This window comes from Salmo salar, chromosome 20 (assembly GCF_965601325.2).
Source record: "Salmo salar chromosome 20, fSalSal1, whole genome shotgun sequence".
Lineage (NCBI taxonomy): Eukaryota > Metazoa > Chordata > Actinopteri > Salmoniformes > Salmonidae > Salmo > Salmo salar.
The window spans coordinates 33,179,912-33,200,000 of record NC_138310.1 but is presented as its reverse complement, the minus strand read 5'-3'; the positions used below and the strand labels follow the sequence as shown (position 1 = coordinate 33,200,000).

At 44.2% G+C, this 20,089-nt stretch overlaps 1 protein-coding gene across 24 annotated transcripts in view; it reads right to left on the bottom strand.

Moving 5' to 3' along the window:
* LOC106580487 (splicing regulator ARVCF) overlaps positions 1-20,089 on the bottom strand; it is a 371,259-nt gene that overhangs the window by 125,587 nt on the left and 225,583 nt on the right. For 13 of the 24 annotated variants that reach the window (XM_045703240.2, XM_014161608.3, XM_045703241.2 and 10 more), the window contains 4 exons: positions 7,964-8,122; positions 7,555-7,575; positions 5,499-5,657; positions 516-1,189 (listed from right to left, as the gene is read on the bottom strand). In XM_045703240.2, coding sequence (XP_045559196.1) covers positions 516-1,189; positions 5,499-5,657; positions 7,555-7,575; positions 7,964-8,122 — 1,013 coding nt within the window. The remainder of the gene's footprint in view (positions 1-515; positions 1,190-5,498; positions 5,658-7,554; positions 7,576-7,963; positions 8,123-20,089) is intronic. The other 11 variants (XM_045703250.2, XM_082966379.1, XM_082966381.1 and 8 more) reach the window with 3 other exon arrangements.

Genomic DNA, 20,089 nt, shown 5'->3' with positions numbered 1-20,089 from the left:
TTCCTTCCCCCTCTTGGGTGAGAGGGGGTCTGATTGAAGTTATTTGTTGCAAACCTGATCTGACCTATTTGTATTCCCATGGACAGTCATGACACACTATATTTTAAGGGTACCTAATAAACCATTTATAATGAATTTATAAATTGTGCGTTCACCATTTATGAATCATTACACCCACATTTATAAATGTTAGTAGGTATTTATTCACACGTTTATATTTCCTTAAACATCCTGTGTTGTGGGATTATTCGTCGACCAGGTACTGCTGGAAGTAAATGGGTAAGTAAATGGGTTTATAAATGTGGGAGTAATGATTAACAAATGGTGAACACACAATTTATTAATATCTTACAAATGGTTAAAGTTTTACTCTTAACATTTAAGTAACAAGAAGACCTGTTTTCAACCAAAACAAAACCAGTCCAATCCTATCTTCCACTCACAGAACAAAGGTCATCTATACATTTTCAGATAACTAAAAACAGACAGCATTCTGTCACGTCTCTCGTTCTCACCTGATGCGTGGCCCGTCACGGAGCGGCTCTCTCATGGTTCTGCCGCGGTTGGTGCCTGGTAGTGTGCCTTGGCGCCGGCTAGCAGTGGAGTAGTCAGGCTCCAGGTCATAGGGCTCCTCCTCCTCGGGGCCCAGGCTGCGGCGGTCGTCCTCCAGTCCGTAGGGCTCTGGCTGGAAGCGTTCTGGCTGCGACCGGTTCAGGTCCACGCTGCTGCTGCCCATGGGGACCTGGGGCTGGGCCACGTGGCCGTAGTCATCCTTCCGGATGGGTAGGGTCCCATAGCTGTTCTCCGGCCGATAGCTGTTAGCCATAGCGTATGGGTAGCGGGGTGGCCGGAAGTTGACTCCGCGGGACAGGCTGCCGTAGTTGTCCGTCACGTCTCCAATGCCGTAGCCGTCGTGGAGGCCGTAGTGGCGCCCACCGTACTGACTCCCACCAGCGTCGGGGGGGAGTGCGTCGCTGTAGGAGTCGTTGTAGTTGTTGTAGGAGCGTGTGAGCGTGGAGGTGGCCTGCGGCGTGGTGATGTAGCGCTCCCCATTCTTCAGGTAACGCCGGTCGATGGAGTCTGTGTAGCTGCCCAGTGGGGACGAGCCCTCAGGCAGGGGCAGGCCGTCGGGGCCCAGGGGCACCTGGCGAACCGTCCTGGTGGTCACCGTCTTCACCATTTTAGTCACCTAGAGGAGGAGACGAGGTCACAAAGACAGAGATAACAACTGATTACCTAATCCTCATTACATTAATAGTTCATCCGCTACTACCCAATCCTAGAAGTCTGTGTCGTGTGTATGGGCCACACCATGAGCAACAGTTGATGAGAACAATGTTGAAGCATTCTGATCAACCGGACAGGACTGTACTGAACAGTATGTTGAGGCATCCCACCAGACAGAGAGACCACAGATTAATCTCGTCCCCAGACGGCTCTCTCTATGGGGCAGCAATTGAGCCTGGGGACGAGGTTACCCACAGTGAGAGACAGGTGGTTAGGACTGAGACACAGCGTGGACACAGCACACCGATGTAGCCTGTTGAATCACACAGACAGGAAAGTGGGATGCTGATGCCACACAGTGAGAGTGAGGCTGAAGAATGAGATGAGGGTTGTTCCTTTAAAGAGTGACCTCTGAAGTTGTTAGTATCACACTGATCAGACCGCAGGCATTGTCAACAACAGGTCAAAGTCATGCATTGGGAAACTCAGTGACAAGAAAGGGTCGTACCATTGCCTTTAATTCATTACTATTAGAAAAACTTGAGGCTAGCTTGTGTTGGAAGTAAGGTTGAGTTTCTGCGACATGTTCCAATAATAGTTCCCAGAGCATCTGTTTAGTGCAGTAGTAGGACAACAGCCTTGGATGCAGTGAGCAGAACCTTGACTTCCACTTAAGGTGCATGGTCAGAAGCTGCAGCCCAAATGGCACCCTGTCCCTATACAGTACACTACTTTTGACAAGAGCCCATTGGGCTTTGGTCAAAAGTAGTACACTATCTAGGGAATAAGGTGCAGTTTGGGATGAATTAAGAATCATAACTGGTAACTGTGACGGTCTTATAGAGCACTAGTAAACTGTATATAACAACAAAAAAATCCAGAAAAACTCATGTCAAAAATGTTATTAATTGATTTGCATTTTAATCAGGGAAATAAGTATTTGACCCCCTCTCAATCAGAAAGATTTCTGGCTCCCAGGTGTCTTTTATACAGGTAACGAGCTGAGATTAGGAGCACACTCTTAAAGGGAGTGTTCCTAATCTCAGTTTGTTACCTGTATAAAAGACACCTGTCCACAGAGGCAATCAATCAGATTCCAAACTCTCCACCATGGCCAAGACCAAAGAGCTCTCCAAGGATGTCAGGGACAAGATTGTAGACCTACACAAGGCTGGAATGGGCTACAAGACCATCGCCAAGCAGCTTGGTGAGAAGGTGACAACAGTTGGTGCGATTATTCGCAAATGAAAGAAACACAATCTCCCTCGGCCTGGGGCTCCATGCAAGATCTCACCTCGTGGAGTTGCAATGATCATGAGAACGGTGAGGAATCAGCCCGGAACTACACGGGAGGATCTTGTCAATGATCTCAAGGCAGCTGGGACCATAGTCACCAAGAAAACAATTGGTAACACACTACACCGTGAAGGACTGAAATCCTGCAGCATCCGCAAGGTCCCCCTGCTCAAGAATACATATACATACCCATCTGAAGTTTGCCAATGAACATCTGAATGATTCAGAGGACAACTGGTGAAAGTGTTGTGGTCAGATGAGACCAAAATAGAGCTCTTTGGCATCAACTTAACTCACCGTGTTTGGAGGAGGAGGAATGCTGCCTATGACCCCAACAACACCATCTCCACCGTCAAACATGGAGGTGGAAACATTATGCTTTGGGGGTGTTTTTCTGCTAAGGGGACGGGACAACTTCACCGCATCATTTGACGGGGCCATGTACTGTCAAATCTTGGGTGAGAACCTCCTTCCCTCAGCCAGGGCATTGAAAATGGGTCGTGGATGGGTATTCGAGCATGACAATGACCCAAAACACACGGCCACGGCAACAAAGGAGTGGCTCAAGAAGAAGCACATTAAGGTCCTGGAGTGGCCTAGCCAGTCTCCAGACCTTAATCCCATAGAAAATCTGTGGAGGGAGCTGAAGGTTCGAGTTGCCAAACGTCAGCCTTGAAACCTTAATGACTTGGAGAAGATCTGCAAAGAGGAGTGGGACAAAATCCCTCCTGAGATGTGTGCAAACCTGGTGGCCAACTACAAGAAACATCTGACCTCTGTTATTGCCAACAAGGGTTTTGCCACCAGGTACTAAGTCATGTTTTGCAGAGGGGTCAAATACTTATTTCCCTCATTAAAATGCAAATCATTTTATAACATTTTTGACATGCATTTTTCTGGATTTTTTTGTTGTTATTCTGTCTCTCACTGTTCAAATAAACCTACCATTAAAATGATAGACTGATCATTTCTTTGTAAGTGGGCAAACGTACAAAATCAGCAGGGGATCAAATATTTTTTTCCCCTCACTGTGTACAATATATATACAATCACACTCCTACACTCCTACAGTGATATATATATATAATATCACTGTAGGAGTGTAGGAGTGTGATTTGTTAAGGACAAGGTATATATATATATATATATATATATATATATATATATATATATATATATACACACACCTTGTCCTTAACAAATCACACTCCTACTTGTCTGAGAGTGCTGAAACTGTCTGGCAGTCAGGGAGGGCTAGCCGCATCTCACCTCCTCCTGAGGTTCAGCACCGATACAGAAACCAATTTGCTGCCCAGTGAATTCTGCAGTGGCGATAATTGGCTATTTTGTCCGCGGCTATAAATTAATCTTCAAAATTAATGAGGTTGATGAAAATGAATCGTCATTGGAGGGGGCCCTATGTCTGACTCTGATACAATTCGTGTTGTGCCTGACAAGATGCACAGAGATGGTTCATTCCCACTCAACTGGCAGACAAGTACTTCACTGAAATGAGCTTTTTCACATGAACACAGAAAGAGACTGGTTTCTGATTAGTTACATTTTCTGATACAACCACTTTGAAGAACTCTTATAATTATAATATACCAGGTTTATAGTCAGATTTAAATTTAGAATTTTAGCAAAGGCATGAAATAATAACAAGGAACCTCAATAAAGTATTAAACACATCTCCTCAAAAGAGGAAGCAGGGAACAAAATGTGAATGATAAATGCTAAACATTCACACTCATTAAAAATGTAATCTTCATCCCATTTTCACAAAGCCTTTAGTTTGTTCACACACTGTCCCTTTCTCAAACTGTGAGCTATTTTAAATTCTAACCGGCAGAAAACTGTCTACTTTAAGTCATGTCAAGGTTCATTTCTTCTTAGTGAATAATTTCGGTGCATCCGTAACATCTAAAGCCCACCCTTCTTTTGTTACTTCACACTACGCTGGCATAGCTGCTCCCCCTCACTTTGCATGTAACTCACACATAATCATCCCTTTCATGTTAAAAATAAAGCCTTTTTCTGGTTCTTAACTTAATGAAGCAGCTTGAGCACAAGGCCACCACTGGCCTTGAAATGACAGGCTGGCTTCTCTTCTGAGCTGGCCGATTAGGGGACTTTTATTGCCATTCATTTCAATGGAGGTGGTGATGGTAATTGAGTACAGACCTGGGTGGGACTAGGTCTCTTCACTTAAAACGACCTCATGCCTGATACACTGTGCTGAAGTGTGGAAATTATCTCTAAGATCTGGGGTTGAGGATCACTACTCTGAACTATACAGCAGTGTTCTTCAATCCTGGTTATGGCCCTAATCCACCACAAGCTGAACATTTGCAGTGGCCCAAACTCCTTCCATCTTGCACAAGGCCGTGTTTCAACTCAGCCAGGGAGAGAAGCCTAGACATACACTTCATGTTTGTACTAACATGACTTCTAAAGAGCCTTCGCTGGTACAGCACGAAAAAACGCAAGACAGGTTTCAAACAGAACTCTGATCTGTTGGAAGATCACAACATGCTAAACAAGCACTACTGGGCCTGGGGATGGTGCTTCAGAGAGGGCCCAACTAGATCACTGTAAACAGGCTAAAAGAGAATCTCTAAATGCTGGTGTGTGTGTGTGTGTGTCGAGGCCAGGTGGCGTAGGCAGCGTGCTACCTTGCCGTAATGAAAGGTGTCTGCTGTCAAACTGGGGCATATGTTTACCGACTGTTAGGCTGTTAAAGGGGGAGGAGAAAGGGAGGGAGGGCGTCACTTTCAGCCTTTATAGTGCTGTAACACTTTCACGATCTCTGCCGCATTCAACGTTTATAGACAGACAGAGCTCAAACTGACACACCAGCTGGGGGTTAGTGGAAGCATTTAGGGAGGTTTAGGGTCAGGGAGGTGCTAGTGGGAGAGGTTGGGGGTTCACTTCAAGCCACAAACCAGACGTTTGGATGCCTTTGTTTTCTTTACTGGGTCTGTCTCTGATGGGGAGGGGGTGGGAGAAGGGGTGGGCACTGGGGTGCTGGGTTTGGACTGCGGGATGATGGAACCTCCTGGCACCACCAGCGTCTCTGTGACGGTCACTGGCAGGTACCTGCGGCGGGTGATGGTTTTGATCACCTTGGTCACCTATGGGAAAGTGTTGAGGGCCGAGGTGGTCAATCAGTAGTACTGGGCATCACAGTTGTTTGAAAATACATGATTCAACAACATAGGAATAAAAGATCACCAAAAAATGACTGGGTAAAATCACACATCAAATTGTTTTGCATTTTGTATCAGAGTGGCTTTCGTTCTTTCCCTTCACACCTTTCTCCCTGTTGTGTTTAATTTGTTTATATGGCCTGGCTTTAACCCTCATTAACTCCCATCCACAGGACAGGGTGGAATGCCACTGCTTTTGATCGTTGTATTTATCTCTTTTAAAGAGCAGTGGTAGTGTTTCACCCAACATTCACCATTCAGCCAGAGGGCAGCTGGAGAATGTCCAAAGAAAAGCACAGTGTGTTGGGAGAGAGATGGAGGATGGATGTGGTGGAGCCACTTTTCTTTTTGTGTGTGTGTGTGTGTGTGTGTGTGTGTGTGTGTGTGTGTGTGTGTGTGTGTGTGTGTGTGTGTGTGTGTGTGTGTGTGTGTGTGTGTGTGTGTGTGTGTGTGTGTGTGTGTGTGTGTGTGTGTGTGTGTGTGTGTGTGTGTGTGTGTGTGTGTGTGTGTGTGTGTGTGTGTGTGTGTGTGTGTGTGTGTGTGTGTGTGTGTGTGTGTGTGGTGGTGGAGCTCCTTCCCTTCTCAGCAGTTAGCTAGTTCCACATACCAGCCAGCACACTGACTCCCTCCTTTACAGCTGGAGCGGAGAGAAAGTTAGGCTTTAGTTAGCCTTTAAACGTCACTTAATTCACAGGCCTTGTTATGGTCTGTTTGTTTAGGTGTGGCGGCTGGCTACTGATACTGCTGCCTATACTGCTGCTTGCCTTGTGTGCAAATGTGTTTAGCATAAAAAAACATGTTTTTCCAAAAGCAGAGAGATGTGAACTCTTAGTGTTTCATCTTGCTGTGCTTGGAGGGGATACTCAGAAGGCATTCAAGGAAATGCATGAGCAGTACGTAGCTAGCTGCAGCATCCTGTTGAAAGGAAGCCAATAATACATCAACTGAAAAGATGAGAGAGATGTGAACATGAGTCTGGAAACATCACGTGTGCAGACTTCCATCACAAGCTGCCTAGCCAATACATTTGGCACAATTATAAAGCAACAGTCAAAACCGTCTCTTCCAAGGCTTACATCCAGATGAATCTGTTTCTTCCCTTCAAAATGACTTCCAAAAAGCATCCTCTCTCTCGTCCCTGTGGAATTAAGTGTCCTTAAAAACAGTGACCCTCGTTCCCCAAGCCCTAACCCTTGACTATGTTTTATTTAGCTGTGTGTGCGTTAGTTTGTGTGTGTGCGTGAATGAGTCCAATCCCCTACAGTAAATAGGATAGCAGCACACACACAGTGAAACAGAGCGATTAGCTGGTCTGTTTAATTACAAACTCTGTAGTGTCTCTAGTGTGCCAGCAGCTCTACCCTTGGTCCCTCCGTAGGGTCCCTCCCTAGGGAACCAGACTGTCAGAAAGAACACATCTCTGCTTCACTGAAGATGTGGGGCGAGTCCCAAGCTGCGTCCCAAATGGCACCCTACTCCTTATATATTGCTCTGGGCTATAGTGCACTATATAGGGAACAGGGTGCCATTCGGGACGTTACCACATTCCATCCGGAATCACACTGCACTGAGACACTGTCTGGAGAGGTAGTGTGCATAGCGTGGAGCAGGGCTGACTGAAGGGTGAAAGCTGTGAGCTGTGTTTAGGAAGGCCAGTAACGGTAAGAGTGCTGGAGCTGTGCAGCGTTGGGGTGGCTGTGATGCTGTAAGAGTGACAGACAGACTGTGTGACAGGGTTGAGGGTGTGGCTGACATGGGCACACACAAAATGGTTACGTGAGTTGATAGTAAAGTGATGGGGGGGGGGGGGGTTCCAACTCACCTTCAGGTTAGTTGACATATCCTTATATAGAAACAACAAAACACAAGAGGGCAATCAAGAAAAAAGAACCTGCAACACAAAATACTGTAGGAGCTGATACAGAATGAGCACTAAGAAATAAGACAACATCTGGGTTAGGGAAAAGGATAGAAAACACATCTCGCTAAAGGATTAGGGCCTTACAGACCTTAACTTTTGGCCTTACAGATCTTAACTTTTGGCTACAGAGTTATCATAAAACAGCCATCATGCTGTTTTACTGCAGAAGCCTGCTACATATATTTCACAGGGTTGTAACCACCCCAAACAATTTGTCACATTAAAGTTGAAATCTAGTGTGTGAGCATTGAGTTCCTTCTCATTCAGCGCATAGGTACCTACTACCTAATGTGTCAACTTCCCCCAGTACCTTGGTTTCTGTGCGTCGCGTGGTGCCGTCGTCGGAGGTGACAACGGACACATGGGAGGTGGGCGTGCCAGGGTCCTCCTCGATGGTGACCGTCTCCTCCACCATCTCCTGGGGCTCCTGCATCATGGCCAGAGACGTCTGGTTACTGGGGCTCTGCTCCTAGAGAGAGACAAGGAGAGATGGTTAGGGATTGGAGGAGAGGACACCAAAACCTTTCATTTAAGGAGATCGGTGTGCTGACCATCTTATGCATGCTTTATTATTTGACAGCACAGTCTGAAATGAGGTTGGGAGATACACATAGAGGGACAGATAGATGAGAAGGGCTGAGACTGGATATGTCTGAGGCTGCACTTCATACGCTGTTACAATATATTCTCATCATCATACCACCCTGCATCCCACTGCTGGCTGCTCCTGAAGCTAAGCAGGGTTGGTCCTGGTCAGTCCCTGGATGGGAGACCAGATGCTGCTGGAAGTGGTATTGGAGGGCCAGTAGGAAGCACCCTTTCCTCTGGTCTAAAAAAAATATCTCAATTCCATAGGGCAGTGATTCGGGACATTGCCCTCTGTAGGGTGCTGTCTTTTGGCTGGGATGTTAAACTTTATTTTTATTTGTTATTTATTTAACCTTTATTTAACCAGGAAGGGCTCATTGAGATTTAAAATCTCTTTTTCAAGAGCGTCCTGGCCAAGATAGGCAGCACCAAGTCATTACAAAAATTACAGACAAACAACATGAAAAACTACAAGTAATCTAGTAAAAAACATAGAATTCACAAGAGTATAACAAAATCAAAAACAGCAAATTAAAAACATTGACAGGTCAGGGAATCAGACTCAAGATCATCAATCAGTGATTTAAAAATACCAATCGGGACAAGTTCTTCCAGTTTAAAAGTATTTTGTAAGGCATTCCAAGACGATGGCGCAGAGTACATAAAAGCCCTTTTACCAAATTCAGTTCGGACATTTGGAACAGTTAGCAGGATAAAGTCCAGCGAACGAAGAGAGTACCCACCGCATTTCTGAACAATAAAAATGCCCAAATAAAAAGGTAGTAAACCCAAAATGGCTTTGTAAATAAAAGTATACCAATGACTGAGCCTACGAGTGACTAGAGAAGGCCAGCCAACCCTGGTATACAAAGTGCAGTGGTGCGTAAGGGTTTTGCAGTTTAAAATAAATCTCAAAGTGCCATGGTAAAGGGTGTCAATTGATCTCAAACACTGAGCGGAAGCATTCATATATAAAATATCCCCATAGTCTAGTAAAAGCATAAATGTAGCTGATACTAGCCTCCTTCTGGCTTCAAAAGAAAAACAAGCCTTATTCCTAAAATAAAATCCCAATTTCAGATTCAATTTTTTTGTAAGTTGTTGAATATGCATTTTAAAAGAGAGGCCATCATCAATCAAAATTCCAAGATATTTATATGAGGTTACAACCTCAATCTCCTTGCCCTGACAGGTAGTAATAGGTGAAATGTTCAGAGGTCTATTTCTTGCTTTAGAAAACACCATTAGTTTAGTTGTCAGTATTGAGGTTAAGCTTCAATTGACACAAGGTATGTTGAACAGTATAAAAAGCAGTTTGCAAGTTCTGGAAAGCTTTTGTAAGAGATGAGGCACAACAGTAAATAACAGTATCATCAGCATAAAAATGAAGTTGCGCATTTTGGACATTTTTGTCTAAATTATTTATATAAATAGTGAATAAGAGAGGACCAAGTACAGAGCCTTGGGGCACACCATTAAAGACAGACAATTTAACAGACCTAAGCCCATCAAATTGAGTGCACTGAGTTCTATCAGACAGATAGTTAACAAACCATGCAACTGCATGCTCTGAAAGACCTACACTCGACAATCTCTGCCTTAGTATAGCATGATCAACTGTATCAAAAGCCTTAGAGAGATCAATAAAAAGTGAGACACAATGCTGTTTTTTGTCAAGAGCTTTAGTGATATCATTTAAAACCTTCATGGCTGCTGTAATTGTGCTATGCTTCTTCCTGAAACCCGATTGGTACATTGATAAAATAGAGCTAGTAAATAAAAACTATTTTAGCTGTTCACTCACAAGGGTTTCAAATATTTTCACCAGGGGTGACAGCTTTGAGATTGGCCTATAATTATTTAAAAGAGTTGGATCTCCCCCTTTTAAAAGTGGCAGGACAAATGCTGATTTCCAGATCTTTGGAATTTCATTACATTCCAGGGTTAGATTGAACAGATATGTAAGGGATCCAAAAGATCAGGACCTGCAGGCTTTCTCTGATCTAAGGATTTCAGGGCTTTATGTACCACCTGCACTGAGAATGACAAAAATCTAAAAGTTAGACCAGCTCTCACTGGTTCATCCACACAAGGATGTACAGAGACAGAGGACACTGAATCAAACAGCCTACCAGATGATACAAAGTGCTTATTGAAACAATTCAGCATTTCAGTTTTGTCATATACAGCAACAGAGTCCTTCAAAACACATGACGGTAATTCATTAACATTACTGTTACCAGACATAGACTTAATATCCTTCCAAAACTTAGGTTCATCTCTATAGATTCATCAGAATGTGTTAGTATTGTTTGTCCGCCCAGTATGATGAAAGAAGCAACATAGCCTTCTCACCTGTACTAACCTGTGTAAACCTTGCCCTCCATATATTTCTGAGAGTATTACGTTTTTGGGGTGCCATTTGAGCTTTGGGTGTCCTGACTCTCTGTGGTCACTAAAGATCTCATGGCACTTATCGTAAGAGTAGGGGTGTTAACCCTGGTGTCCTGGCTAAATTCCCAATCTGGCCCTCATACCATCATGGCCACCTAATCATCCCCAGTTTACAATTGGCTCATTCATCCCCTGTAACTATTTCCCAGGTCATTGCTGTAAATGAGAATGTGTTTGTTCTCAGTCAACTTACCTGGTAAAATAAGTGTTAAATAAAAAATCTAACTATCAGAATATGATGTGGCAGAGTGATCTATTTGGTCAGAAGTGGCCATAACACAGAGGTAGTCTAGGCCTGACAGTTAAGGCAGAGGCTCTCTCAAGGATACCAAAGCCTAGATGGCTATCAGGCATATTGTATTTTATTCATATTTCAGTCAGCCATTTATTTATGAATAGTGTGTTTGTGGGCTGAAGATGGTGCTTTACCTAACATCTGTGTGTGTGTGTGTGTGTGTGTGTGTGTGTGTGTGTGTGTGTGTGTGTGTGTGTGTGTGTGTGTGTGTGTCTGTGTGTGTGTGTGTGTGTGTGTGTGTGTGTGTGTGTGTGTGTGTGTGTGTGTGTGTGTGTGTGTGTGTGTGTGTGTGTGTGTGCACTCGCGCTTAAAGCACTTCCTCCATGAGGTAATCTACTACTGTAGCAACACCCTGCATGCCCATCTCTCCTGGCTCAAAGTAAAGGAGAGATTGACTGCATCACTACTGGTCTTTGTGAGAGGTATGACATTCAAATGACTAGCACACATTTGACATTCAAATGACTAGCACACAGCTCAGACAGCCATGCACACCCCACAAGACATGCCACCAGAGGTCTCTCAGTCAGAACACTGTAGGAAACGCACAGTACTACATGGAACTCTATTCCACCACAGGTAACTCAAGCAAGCAGTAAATTCAGGTTAAAAAACAGATAAAACTACAACTTATGGAACAACTTGTGAAGACTGTGAAGAGACACACAAAGGCATACACACACACGAACGCACACACTCTCTCTACACACAGACGTACATTGTAATATTTTTTGTTTTGTGGAATTACAAATGTTGTATTGTACAGTCGTGGCCAAAAGTTTTGAGAATGACACAAATATTAATTTTCACAAAGTTTGCTGCTTCAGTGTCTTTAGATATTTTTGTCAGATGTTACTATGGAATACTGAAGTATAATTACAAGCATTTCATAAGTGTCAAAGGCTTTTATTGACAATTACATGAAGTTGATGCAAAGAGTCAATATTTGCAGTGTTGACCATTCTTTTTCAAGACCTCTGCAATCTGCCCTGGCATGCTGTCAATTAACTTCTGGGCCACATCCTGACTGATGGCAGCCCATTCTTGCATAATCAATGCTTGGAGTTTGTCAGAATTTGTGGGTTTTTGTTTGTCCACCGCCTCTTGAGGATTGACCACAAGTTCTCAATGGGATTAAGGTCTGGGGAGTTTCCTGGCCATGGACCCAAAATATCGATGTTTTGTTCCCCGAGCCACTTAGTTATCACTTTTCCTTATGGCAAGGTGCTCCATCATGCTGGAAAAGGCATTGTTCGTCACCAAACTGTTCCTGGATGGTTGGGAGAAGTTGCTCTCCGAGGATGTGTTGGTACCATTCTTTATTCCTGGCTGTGTTCTTAGGCAAAATTGTGAGTGAGTCCACGCCCTTGGCTGAGAAGCAACCCCACACATGAATGGTCTCAGGATGCTTAACTGTTGGCATGACACAGGACTGATGGTAGCGCTCACCTCGTCTTCTCCGGACAAGCTTTTTTCCGGATGCCCCAAACAATCGGAAAGGGGATTCATCAGAGAAAATGACTTTACCCCAGTCCTCAGCAGTCCAATCCCTGTACCTTTTGCAGAATATTAGTCTGTCCCTGATGTTTTTCCTGGAGAGAAGTGGTTTCTTTGCTGCCCTTCTTGACACCAGGCCATCCTCCAAAAGTCTTTGCCTCACTGTGCGTGCAGATGCACTCACACCTGCCTGCTACCATTCCGGAGCAAGCTCTGTACTGGTGGTGCCCCGATCCCGCAGCTGAATCAACTTTAGGAGACAGTCCTGGCGCTTACTGGACTTTCTTGGGTGCCCTGACGCCTTCTTCACAACAATTGAACCGCTCTCCTTGAAGTTCTTGATGATCCGATAAATGGTTGATTTAGGTGCAATCTTACTGGCAGCAAAATCCTTGCCTGTGAAGCCCTTTTTGTGCAAAGCAATGATGACGGCATGTGTTTCCTTGCAGGTAACCATGGTTGATAGAGGAAGAACAATAATTCCAAGCACCACCCTCCTTTTGAAGCTTCCAGTCTGTTATTTGAACTCAATCAGCATGACAGAATGATCTCCAGCCTTGTCCTCGTCAACACTCACACCTGTGTTAACAAGAGAATCACTGAGATGATGTCAGCTGGTCCTTTTGTGGCAGGGCTGAAATGCAGTGGAAATGTTTTGGGGGGATTCAGTTCATTTGCATGGTAAAGAGGGACTTTGCAATTAATTGCAATTCATCTGATCACTCTTCATTACATTCTGGAGTATATGCAAATTGCCATCATACAAACTGTGGCAGCAGACTTTGTGAAATTTAATATTTGTGTCATTCTCAAAACTTTTGGCCACGACTGCAGATACACTACATGAGCAAAAGTATGTGGACACCTGCTCGTCAAACATCTCATTCCAAAACCATGAGCATTAATAAGGATTTGGTCCCCGCCTCCACTCTTCTGGGAAGGCTTTCCACTAGATGTTGGAACATTGCTGCAGGGACTTGCTTCCATTCAGCCACAAGAGCATTAGTGAGGTCGGGCACTGATGTTGGGCATTTAGGCCTGGCTCGCAGTAGGAGTTCCATTTCATCCCAAAGGTGTTCGATGTGGTTAAGGTCAGGGCTCTGTGCAGGCCAGTCAAGTTCTTCCACACCGATCTCGACAAACCATTTCTGTATGGACCTCACTTTGTGCACGGGGGCATTGACATGCTGAAACAGGAAAGGGCCTTTCCCAAACTGTTGCAACAAAGTTGGAAGCACAGAATCATCTAGAATGTCATTCTATGCTGTAGCGTTAAGATTTCCCTTCACTGGAACTAAGGGGCCTAGCCCGAGCCATGAAAAACAGCCCAAGACCATTATTCCTCCTCCACCAAACTTTACAGTTGGCTCTTCGCATTGGGGTAGGTAGCATTCTCCTGGCATCCGCCAAACCCAGGTTCGTCCGTCGGACTGCCAGATGGTGAAGCATGATTAATTACTCCAGAGAACACGTTTCCACTGCTCCAAAGTCCAATCATTACACCACTCCAGCCGATGCTTGCAATGCATGGTGATGTTAGGCTTGTGTGCGGCTGCTCGGGCACGGAAACCTATTTCATGAAGCTCCCAACGAACACTTATTGTGCTGACGTTGCTTTCAGAAGCAGTTTGGAACTCGGGAGCGAGTGTAGCAACTGAGGACAGACAATTTATTTTACTTCAGCGGTCCCGTACTGTGAGCTTGTGTGGTCTACCACTTCGCAACTGAGCCGCTCTTGCTCCTAGACGTTTCCACATCACAATAACAGCTCTTACAGTTGACCAGGGCAGCTCTAGCATGGCAGAAATTTGACAAACTGACTTGTTGGAAAGGTGGCATCCTATGACGGTGCCACGTTGAAAGTCACTGAGCTCTTCAGTAAGGCCATTCTACTGCCAGTGTTCGTCTATGGAGATTGCATGGCTGTTTGCTCGATTTTATACACCTGTCAGCAACGGGTGTGGCTGAAATAGCCAAATCCACTAATTTGAAGGGGTGTCCACATACCTTGGTATATATAATGTATGCAGTGGTTTGGGTGATGTAATTGCCTTAATCTTGTTTGGACCCCATGAAGAGTGGGGATCCTTAATAAATACAAATACCCTAGTTCCATATTTAAAGACTAACTTCAACTAATTCCTGTACACCCTCGTAATGTGGAAAACAGGAAGGAAGCCATTTTCAGGCAATCATTGAAAACCAAAACAAGGCAAAGAAAGGAGCGGGAGAGAGATGTACAGTGAATGCTGGGCAGTGCCACTAAGCTAAGGAGAGAGGGAGAGGGTGGAGTAGAGAGAGAGAGAGAGAGAGAGAGAGAGAGAGAGAGAGAGAGAGAGAGAGAGAGAAAAAAAAGGGGAAAGGGCAAAGGGAGATACCTAGTCAGTTGTCCAACTGAATGTATTCAACTGAAATGTGTCTTCTGCATTCAACCCAACCCCTCTGAATCAGAGAGGTGCGAGATACTAAGAGTGAGAGATGAGTTTTGGTGTGGCGTGTTGTGGCGTGGTGCGTTTAGCAGAGCAGAGCGGAGGGAGGGCTGGGTGAGACAAGCAAGAAGATGATGATGCCAGAGGGACGATTTGTTTTCATTTACCTCAGAGGAGTGTGTCAGCTCTCCATTATTGGGTCTAATAAGAGTATCTATGAATACAGAGAGAGACCCTGTCATAGTCAACTGTTGTGGGACATTTGAAAAAGCGATGAACCTTTAATCACTAAAGTAATGTTGGACGAAAGCTCTCTTTGTAATGGTCCTGAGAACAGAGGAGTGTTTTTTAACCTTTCAACATGATGTAATGCACAGTTGTTCTGTAGGATCAAACCAAAAACCTGCTGTGATAAGAATTGCCCTTATCTCAGTGCATGTCTTTGTTTGTGAGCATGTACACACAGTAAAGTATGTCTGACACGGATGATGTGAATATCCCTTCACCTCTGCAGGGCTGCAAGGAGCTTACAAGCTTAGAGGCTGGCTAGAGGACTGCATATGGCACACGAGTGAGTGTGAGCTTGCACGTGTCTGCGTGAGAGAGAGAGAGAGAGAGAGAGAGAGAGTGTGTGCATCCGTGTACGTACAGTAAACTCTCAGTCTTGGTAGCTACTCAGCGGACAGGACAGCTCTCCCTGGCTGTACTTTAAACAGCCCAACCTTGAACCCCAGAAAAGGCCATCAAAACAGGACTATGTAATGAAAGATTGACAAGCGAGCTACGGCTAGAGCAGAGCTTGTCTGAGGCCCACTAGCTGACTAACCGGTTGCTTGATCCCAATGTAACGTGTCAGACTCCACTAAAGTCTATCGCTTTTCCTCCCTCCCTCCCTCCCTCCCTCCCTCCCTCCCTCCCTCCCTCCCTCCCTCCCTCCCTCCCTCCCTCCCTCCCTCCCTCCCTCCCTCCCTCCCTCCCTCCCTCCCTCCCTCCCTCCCTCTCTCCCACCATCTCTCTCTCTCCCCCCTCCTCGCTGTCTCCCTTCCCCCTCGCTTCCCCCCATCTCTTTCTCTATCGTAAGAAAATGGAGGTGAATGGGGCGAGCGAACTTGGCCTTAAATAAATGATTAAAAGCTGTCTGGATAGACTAGTATGGCTGTCTGGAGGTCCAGGGAGAGAGAGAGAGAGCAAGAGCGAGAGAGAGAGGGAGGGGCTGACTGGAAGGGAGGCAGATCTGAGTGGGGGAGACAGGGGAGAGATGGGGAGGAGGCAAGGGAGGAAGTCTGTCATCTAAAGGTGACCTTTCAGAGACAAATAATAAAACATTGGAATGAACACTCACGCATATGCGGATACACACACACATTCACCTCCAAGTGATATGTACTGGTGCCACAATAAGCCTCCTATGAACGGAAGCTCATACAGATTTGTAATAAAACAGTATATTAATGTGTACTTGAAAATTATCGGATTACACACGAGGCCCTAAAAATTGTCAAATTCTCCAGCCACCCAAGTCATAGACTGTTCTCTCTGCTACTGTACGACAAGTCTGGAACCAACGGGACCCTGAACAGCTTCTAACCTCAAGCAGTGGTGTAAAGTGCTTAAGTAAAAATACTTTAAAGTACTACTTAAGTAGCTTTTTGGGGTATCTGTACTTTACCATTTATATTTTCAACAACTTTTACATCACTACATTCCTAAAGAAAATATTGTACTTTTCACTGCATACATTTTCCCTGACAACCTAAAGTACTCCTTACATTTTGAATGCTGAGCAAAACAGGAAAATTGTGAAATTCACGCACTTATCAAGAGAACACGTGGTCATCCCTACTGCCTATGGTCTGGCGCACTCACTAAACACAAATGCATCTTTTGTAAATAATGTCGGAGTGTGCTCCTGGCTATCTGTACATTTTTAAAACAAGAAAATGGTGCCGTCTGCTTTGCTTAATATAAGACATTTGAAATTATGATACTTAAGTATATTTTAGCAATTACATTTACTTTTGATTCTTAAGTATATTTAAAACCAAATACTTTTAGACTTTTACTCAAGTAGTATTTTACTGGGTGACTTACACTTTTACTTGAGTAACCTTATATTAAAGTTAGCTATACTTTTACTCAAGTATGACAATTGGGTACTTTTTCCACCACTTCCCCCAAGCCATTAGACTGCTCAATAGTTAACCGAATAGCTAACCGGACTATCTGCATTGACCACACTTTGCACCAAACTCTTTTGACTCATCACATATGCTGCTGCTGCTACTGTTCATTATCTATCTATTCTAGTCACTTTACCCCTACTTATATGTACATATCTACCTCAATGACCTCGTACCCCTGCACATTGACTCGGTACTGGTACTCCCTGTATATAGTCAAGTTGTCATTACTCATTATTTATGTATTCCATGTGTTATTATCATTTGTTTTCTCTGCATTGTTGGGAAGGGCCCATAAGTAAGCATTTCACTGTTAGTCCACACCTGTTGTTTACGAAGCATGTGACAAATTCAATGACATTTAATTAGATATGGAACAAGATCAGAGGTCAAAGGCAATAAGAGCCCTCATGAGCCTACATATTTATCACAAGGTCTAGTTTGCCTGAATGAAATGCAAGACCTTGACATGAAGACCTTGGGAGGAACACAAAGTAGTTTCGGTGCCAACCGCAAATTCCCAAATTATAGTTAGGTCAGCAGATGCCATAAAGAAAGAAACTTCTGAGAAAGGCTTTGGTGGTGTTAAACCATCTTGGAGAGAGAAAGGAAAGGAGAGACTGAAGCGTCAGACAGACAGGGATTTGGCCTCGCGGCAGGTGGAGGATTAGTCAAACCTACACTTTATTCATCCTAGTCTGACCGGATCAGACTGACAGTATGGGGCAGAGAGATCTCGAAGAGTAGGAGACGCTTGAACACAGGACAACTCCTGACACCAGGTGTGTGTGTGTGGGTGCGTGTGCGTGCAGCTAGGTGTACCTGTGTGAGTGTCTCCACTCTCAGCCTGTGCTAGATTAAAAGCTTTCGTGGGGTTCCAGGTACGGGAAATTAAAGTTAGTCAGTGTTTTTCTGTTGCATTCCTCTCTGTGTAGCGTGTTCTCCCTCCTAACACCTTTCCCTAAGTGTGTGTGTGTGTATGTGTGGGTTAGGCCCACAGTCAGGGCTAAAGACTTCACAGGTTCCTAGTAGACGGCCCTGTGCTCTGTGCTCCACTAATACAGGCCTGTGAAAACTAGCAGGTCTGAGTCACTACCACACAGCATGCTAGTCAGTCAGTCAGGGAATTCCCCTGCAACACGCAGAATGTTCTGGGTCCCAAATGGCACCTTATTCCCTATGTAGTGCACTACTTTTGACCAGGACAAATTGGGTTCTGGTCATAAGTAGTGCACTATGTATGGATGCAGCACAGTGACACATAAGGTCAAACAACACAGAGGAGTCATAACACTACATCATACGACTATGAATGTCTGAATGAATTCATCTAATTTTGTGTACATTCAACAACAATGAGAAACAAAACAAATCTGGAATGTGATAGTATACAGTATTATATTTCACTGAATTAGATCTTATAGAGACAATAGCTCTCCCATCTCAGGGTGTACATGTCTGTGTTGTTCTGGATGAAACAGGGGAGGAGAGAGGAGGTGAGCCAGGACAAAGGAGGGAGATGAAGAGATACAGTCAATTAACAGCAGCCACGATCTCTATCTATCTCCATCCATCCCAGAGTCTTCCATCACACAACTCAATAGGCCATAATGACTGTCCCTGCTAGGAGATAGTGGAGGAGCTAAGGGAGGGCTGTCTCTGTTTAATGCTGCAGTATGAAACTAAAAGTGGAACAATGATCCAAGTAGCTAGGACTGAAACTCTGCACTTCAGTGTCAATCTTCACTCCTGAATTATGTATGAAGTGTTAAGACTGATGCAGAATCCTTGCATTGGGGTTGCAAGAGAAAGAGAACTGAGAAACACTGGGAAACAAAATACATCACCCATGAGAAAAGTCTCAAGTTGTTCTTCTGTATAAACCGCTGTTCAGTATAACACTTCCCTGTTCTAAATATCCAAGGTAGAAGACAAAGATGGATTCCTCCAGTCTTACTCCAATACATCTACCGTACAGTAACCAGGTGTTGAAACCAGTTCAAGAAACAGAACAGAAAACCGGAAAATAACTTAATAATTGAGGAACAGAAACAGAACCGACAACAAAATTGCTCTGTAGTGTTCCGGAACAGAACCATTATTTTAAAAGCATGGGAAACGATTAATAATGTTATTTTATGTTCCAAGCATTTTTTTCACACACAATAAACACCTATGCGAAGCACTCACTCTGTCACTCAGAAACTTCTCCTTCCAGTGTCTGCCTAACAGCTTTTTCTAGACTAGTTAAGGATACTATTAGTTCCCACGTTTCACATTGTATTTATTAACAACAAAAATGTAACACGTGTTTTGAGTTCTGGGGCCGCTCCACACGAGCTTGTTAGCTATCTCTGGCCCAGGGCGTTGAGCCAATGATCAGACAATCAAAATTCCTCCGTATTAGCCACTCCTCCATAGGTCTCAAGTTAGTATATAAGTATGTAATACGGTGAAGTAATAATAGGTCTATTAATATCCTAAGCACATTATAATGCACATCATGATCATGATGCCCAGCGCTTCAAGCCGAGCCTCCTCCATGTCCACCCCTCTGACTCGCTCTCTCCCCACCCGCAACATTTCAGTCGCATCTTGTGCCCTACGCTTGGCTATCCATCAAGCATGTAAACAATTAGCTTCCCCAGAGATTATGGAGGAATTTCTTCCTTTACCGTCTCTGGCTTGCCCGCTCCATAGCAAGCTTGTATTAATTTAATGAGATAAATGTAAAAACTATGTCGATTTCACAGGTTAAAAAAGGAACAGAAAGGAACGATATAAACCGGTACTTTTTATTGTGTTCGAATCGGTTTATAACTGTATTATGCTGGTTGGAACAGTGGAACAGAGCAAGAAAAATGGTGGTTCTGTTCAGAATGAAACAATCTGAAAATAATTTCTGGCAGTAACAGCTCAGTATGAAGTAGTAAGTATTCACACATTTGCAAGTATCTAATGAAAGAATGAGAGGCCCTGTGGTTAGTTTTGGA